Below are 6000 nucleotides of genomic sequence, written 5' to 3'. Positions count from 1 at the left end.
GCCGGCCTCCTCACGGCCTCCCGCCGCGCAAAGGCGCCCGAAACAGGCCTGGCTCGCCCTGCCCGGCGCTGGCGGCGGGGCCCACCCGTACGGGATCCCCCCAGGTCTTTATTCCCCCCGCCAAAAGAAAATAAATCGCTTTTTAGAGCCGGCCCCTTAGCACAGGCCGCCCGCTCCGCTCAGAGCCTGGTGCCCTCCCGCCCGGCAGGGAGCGCCCGCCCTCAGCCGGCCCCGCGCCCAACGCGCGGTGGGCGGGGCGCCGTGACGTCACGACCACGCCGGGTGGGCCGTTGCGGCGGCGGGAGGCGGGCTACGGCGGCCGGTGGGGGCCTGGGCGGGCGGCGGCACCGGCACCGGGCGGCAGGGCCGGGCAGCGGGGGCCGCCATGGAGTACGTGACCGCCGAGCAGCTGGCGGGCTTCGGCAAGTACAAGGTAACGGCGCCTCGAGTGGGGTGCGGGGGTTGGGGCGGCGGCGAGGGGCTCGGAGCGCGCCGCGGGGCCTGGCTCCGGGCCGGGGGTGTCTGAGGGGGCCGCCGGGCCCGGGCGGGGGCGCTCGGGGGTGCCCGGTGGGAGGGGGGTGGGGGGGCTGCGGTGGGGCCCAGTGCTCGGGGTGTGTGTGCCACGAGACCCGGTGCCGTGGGCGGCGGGAGGTGCTGCGGGACCCCGGGGTTTGGGAGGCGGAAGGGGCGGCGGGATCCTGGGCTGGGGGAGGGGAGCTGCAGTGAGACCCGGGATTGGGGGGGGGGCGGGGGGAGCGGGGAGCTGCAGTGAGACCCGGGGTTGGGGGGGGGGCGGGGAGCTGCAGTGAGACCCGGGGTTGGGGGGGGAGGGGCGGGGAGCTGCAGTGAGACCCGGGGTTGGGGAGGGGGGGGAAGCTGCAGTGGAGCCCTGTGCCGTGGGTGGGAGGCGGGGGCTGCAGCAGGCCCTGGCCCCGCAGCGCGGAGCTCCGTGGGGTGGGGGTGCCATGCATTGGAAGGGTGGTTTTATGAAGCGTGTGTGTCCCACCACCACTGTCCCACCATGGGGTGCGGTGAGATGTGGGGCAGCCTGGTGGGTGCTGGGTGCAGGGCCTGCCCCACGCACTGTTCCCCAGGTGGGCCGTGCGGAGAGCTGTGCGGTGGGGGCCAGTGCAGTGTGGTGTAATGAAATGCTTTTCCCCTCTTCCATCCCCCCAAAGCTGTTTCACGGAGGCGGGGGGGGGGGGGGCAGGCTTGGACGCCATGAGGACCCTTGCGATCACAGTGTGACTGTGTGAAGGTGTGGCACCTTGTTCTCGCAGGAGGGGACAGAGGGGCCGTAGTGTACCCTGCAGTGAGTCAAGGGGTGTTTGCCTGCAAATTGGACACTGCGGCCTGTTTCCCAGTGGGGTCAAGGATGCCGTGTGCGATGCTGCGGGGTATGATGTCCAGCAGCAGTGCGAGCCTGTCAGCATGCCAGGTGGGCACCCCCAGGCTGTTTGCCCCCGGGGTGTGTTTGCGGGCTGTGTGCTGTGTAGTGGGGTCCAGCGTGGGGACAGCAGAGCACGGGGCAGTGTCAGTGTCATCACACACTGACTGTACTCCTCAGGCCACACTCCTGGCATGGGGACACACCTTTGTGTTGTAAGTACAGCACAGTACGATGTTACCGAGTGCGGTGTGATCACATTCAGTGCATGTGCCCCCAGTCTGTTCCTGCAAGTGAGGGGCACTGCCAGGCACTCTGTGGGTGCAGGAAGGAGCTCTGTGTGTGTGTGGGATAGCATTGCGGTGGGAGCAGGGCTAGCACAGGACCACCCCCCATGCTCCCCCAGGGCAGGACCATGTTGCTCCTGCTGGGTGGCTGCTTTCTGCACAGTCAGACCCACAGAAATGTGCCAGACCTCATCCCTGTCTCCTCGTGTGAGTGTGCCAATCTGCCTCTTGTTCAAAGCACTGGAAGCCTTTGAAGGAAGCTGCTGTAAATGCCAACAGGCTCTGCTGTGGCAGCTTAAATCCCTAGGGACTGATTTTGGGCCAAAGTATGTGGCATCCTGAACACAGGGCAACGCTGGATTGCATGTTTATGTGGAAGGGAGGGTGTTTGCCATATTTTTTCTTCTCCCACACCGTGAAGCTAAAATGTTTTGCTTCACCTTCTTTGCTTTGCTCTTGTTCTAGGATCCATTGCATTGGGCCATGTTGCAGTCATCCACCCAGGGTATTTTATGGGGTGTCATTTAAGCATGCAGGACAGTTGCAACAAGTCTGACGCATTGAGGGAGCAAAGCTTCTCCTGGAGCAGTCTGTGGGGGCAGGAGTGGTCAGGACTTGCTCATGCTTTCCTTTTGCACACTCAGAGCTTATGAGGTGGAGTTAAATGGACTTGGTAGAGCAAGTTTGACCAAGTGACCGGTTGTATGGGGTTCCCTGTGGAAGATTGATTATATGGGGATTCATCAGTAAACTTTTAAGTGTGTTTAGAAAGGCAGTGAAAGATAGCGGGTTTGTGTGGTTATTGGAAGAAGGTAAGCGAAATGCACTCAGCTTTGAGCCAAACCTTCCAAAGTGAATAATTTTGCTCGTGCAAAGACAATGATTTTGCTTGAAGAATCACAGAATGGTCAGGTTTGGAAGGGACCCCTGGAGCCCACCCCCTGCTCAAGCAGGCTCTCTTACAGCAGCTGCACAGGATCGCATCCAGGTGGGCTCTGGACGTCCCCAGAGAAGGAGACTGCACAGCCTCTCTGGGCAGCCTGTCCCCGTGCTCCGGCACCCTCAAGGGAAAGAAGTTTTTCCTGCTCTCCCCACGGAGCTCCCTGTGCTGCAGTTTGTGCCTGTTGCCCCTTGTCCTGTCGCTGGGCACTGCTGACAAGAGCCCGGCCCCAGCCCCCTGACACTGGCCCTTAAAGGTACCTGTGTGCATCGCTCAGGTCCCCTCTCAGCCTTCTCCTGCCCAGGCTGAACAGCCCCAGCTCCCACAGCCTTTCCTCCTAGGAGAGATGCTCCAGTCCCCTAATCACCTTTGTACCCTCTGCTGCAAAGAGGAAGAGACTAAAGAGGGAGACGCTTGTGTCTTCAGCCTGTTTCCAGTAGTGCCTGGAGGGGTTTGTGGTATTGCTGCCTTCCCTTTCAGTACCTGTGCTGTGAGAAGGGGGTCTCCACCCTCTACAGTTGGTGCTGGCAGTTGGAACTTTGAAGGGTCCAGGTGACTGCAGCAACCTTCTTGTTTATGTAGCAGGTGCTTCTGATGGGAGTGTTGCAGTTAAATCTATGAACAGAACCCTGAATGCAGAGCAGGGTGAAGAGGTAGATCCCATCTAGCCCATAAAGCACAGCATGAGCAGCATTGGCCACTTACTGTCACCAGTTACACTCTGGTGTTGTGTTTACTGGCCTTGGTTTCAGATGGCATAGGGCTGAATTGTGTAAGCAGGTCTCTGATAGAGGTACCACTCCCTGTACCAGCCTGGCACAGTTGAACCAAGAGGCAGAGGCCAATAAAGCTGCATATGCCCCGAGGTCAGGAGTGTGTTCTTACTGGCAGAAGTAGCTTTGCTTGAGAGATTGTGGTTTTACTGTGTCAACAGGGACTTTGATAAGAGTGGGCAGGTTCTCACCTGGCACTCAAAGAGCATCATTTCTGCCCTTTGCTGATGCCTCATCGTTGTGTACTCATCAGAGCTGTGCAGTGCTAGCAGTGTGAGCACCTGCAGGTGAAAGCGCTTTGCTGGGGATGGCAATAAGGTGTTTTGAGGAAAAACAATTCTGTAGGAGGTAATGAAGTCGGGTCTCCCTGTAGCACTCCTTTCCTACGTGTCTTGTTTGCTTGGGGAGCTTGTTTTTCTTTGCTATTTTAGCCTTGAGAAAGTGGCTGATCCAGGCACAAATCTCTGATACTGAGTCACATATTCCAGCCTTGCTTTATGCATTGAGGCTTGTTGTGCTCTGCCCTTTCCTTGCCTTGAGGGTGCGACTCTAGGTCCCTCACTTCTGTGATGATGAAAAGCCGGTTGTTCTGGGTTCGACTAACTGATTTTGCCCAGAAAACTTCTATAGCAGCATAAACTGTCATCCCAAATTCAGAGCAAGAAGGAGCATGTGGGATGTGTATGTATGGCAACGCAAAATAACAGAAGAGTAATTTAGCTGTTGCTGACCTGTTTTCTCTGCCTCATCCCCAAAGTGGGCCTGTGTTTTTAACCTTAGTGGAAGAGGTCAGTGTGTGGCAGCAGCACAGCAGGTCACCTGAGAAGGTGGCTTGTGTTATGTAACTTGAGTAAGTACCTGAAGCCAGGATAGCTGGAAGGCAGCTAGGACGAGCGATTGCTCTTAGGCAGGACCAGCCATAAAGGGGATGTGTGGTCAGAACCAAACCTGCTGCAGGAAGACTCTTCAAGTTCCTACTGCAAACAGCTCTGCAGCCTTTGACTCTGCTTCAGCCTTTAAGTTATGCCTGGCAGAAGCTCTGCAGCCTGTGCATGATAGATTTGGAGAAGAGCAAACAGATGTGGGGTGGTGTGTGTGTGTGTGTGTGGAGGAGGCAATGTGTGTCCAAGGGAAGGAAGATGTCCTTGGAGAGGAGATGGTGTCCCTGGAGCTGATACAGCAGGAGCGCAAGAGCTTCATGCAAGATGATCCACAGCTTTCTGTAGCCCTGGCTGGTTTGCTCCTCCCGTTGCTGCCAGGAGCACATATGGGAAGTGCGAGTCAGGAGTCCAGATGGTTTTAGCTTTGCAGCGTGCACATTTCTCCTGGCTGGGGGAGAGGTAGGTGTATGCTCCTTCTGTCAGAGCCTGGCTTGGTGCCATGGGTGGTAGGGGTGCAGGGGGAACCATCCTTTAGCTGCTCTTGAAGGGGCACCGAAGAGCTCCGCCACCTGAGGAAGCTGTGCAGTGAAAAGTGCAGTGCTCTCAGAGTTTTTAATTGTACCTCTAACAGTTCTTCAATAGGAGACTGTGTGATTTGGGTGTAGCGGGTGTACCTTTGGAGACAGTTTAAGTTAACCTAAAATAGGAAGGAGAGGTTTCTCTGCTAGAACGTCATTTGTATTTAATGTGTTACAGCCTTGCCTGGCAGCAGCGTGCAAGGCTTCTCCCAAGGGGGTGCTCTATGCGGCTGTTGGAGAGCCGGACAAATTCTGTGTCTGCTCCAGCACTTCCTCTGGCTTGTCAGCCTAGTGCAGATGATCGATGCTTCTAGCAGGGTGGAGGTCTTGATATCAAAAATAAAAGGTTTGTTTTGAGGCTGTAGAGCAGGATGCATGTGTCTTCTGAAGAAAAACAAACCAGACACTCTGCTGTTGTTAGCGTTGAGTGTCCTCTGCCAAAACCAGATGCTCCGTTACTGTTAAGTATAGAATGTCCTCTGCCAAGAAAGATGCAGCCGGGCACTGTTATTTTGGTGTGTAAACCTTGCAGTTGGATGCCAGAGGTCATGATCTGCTTCTTAAAAACCTGTCTGCAAATCGCTTTCTGGCAGGCTTCTGAGCAACCTCCTCCTATAAATTTACAGTGAGAGGGAAAATGAGACCATCTGGAACATTCACAGAGGTGTCTGCTCCTACTTTGCTTTCTCTAGGAGAAAGACCTGGCCCTTTCTTCCCTCCAGACTGCCTCTGAGTCCTGTTTTCACAGAGAAACCCAGACAGCTCTCCCTTGTGCAGGTTGTCTCTGCCTTTCCTGCATGTGAAGCCCAGAGCTGGATGCAGCGTGTGAGTTGCAGCATTGCCAGCGCAGTGGAGACGGGAAGGATGGCTTTATGCTTTGCGTACAGCACTTGTAGTACTTCTGCTTGTGTGTCTTGATGAGCTTCATGTTGCTTTCTGTAGCGTTGTGACTGTTAATGGCTCATTTCAGCGGGTCAGGTGGTTGCATTGGCAGCTGCCACAGTGCTAAAAGCAGCTGTGGAAAGTGAAAGCACTGCAACTTCAGCATTCTGTTAGTTACAGATGGCTTCGATGGTTTGTCGCTGTCTTTCTGTATTCCAGTCACGCGCCCTGCATTTTCTGTAGCCTTTCCTTGCCCAGTGTTGTCTGAGCTG

At 56.2% G+C, this 6000-nt stretch overlaps 1 protein-coding gene across 2 annotated transcripts in view; it reads left to right on the top strand.

The window, feature by feature from the left end:
• The first annotated feature begins 298 nt into the window (after nucleotides 1–298).
• The window catches only part of SELENOI (selenoprotein I), a 30855-nt gene continuing 25153 nt past the window's right edge, over nucleotides 299–6000 (top strand). For both annotated transcript variants that reach the window (XM_040597904.1, XM_040597905.1), the window contains exon 1: nucleotides 299–433. In XM_040597904.1, the coding sequence (XP_040453838.1) occupies nucleotides 386–433 (48 nt within the window). In that variant the 5' untranslated portion in view covers nucleotides 299–385. The remainder of the gene's footprint in view (nucleotides 434–6000) is intronic.

The sequence above is a fragment of the Falco naumanni genome, chromosome 6 (genome assembly GCF_017639655.2).
Source record: "Falco naumanni isolate bFalNau1 chromosome 6, bFalNau1.pat, whole genome shotgun sequence".
In the NCBI taxonomy this organism is placed as follows: Eukaryota; Metazoa; Chordata; class Aves; order Falconiformes; family Falconidae; genus Falco; species Falco naumanni.
Note: the sequence above shows the minus strand (reverse complement) of the source record. Positions and strands in the feature narration are given on the sequence as shown.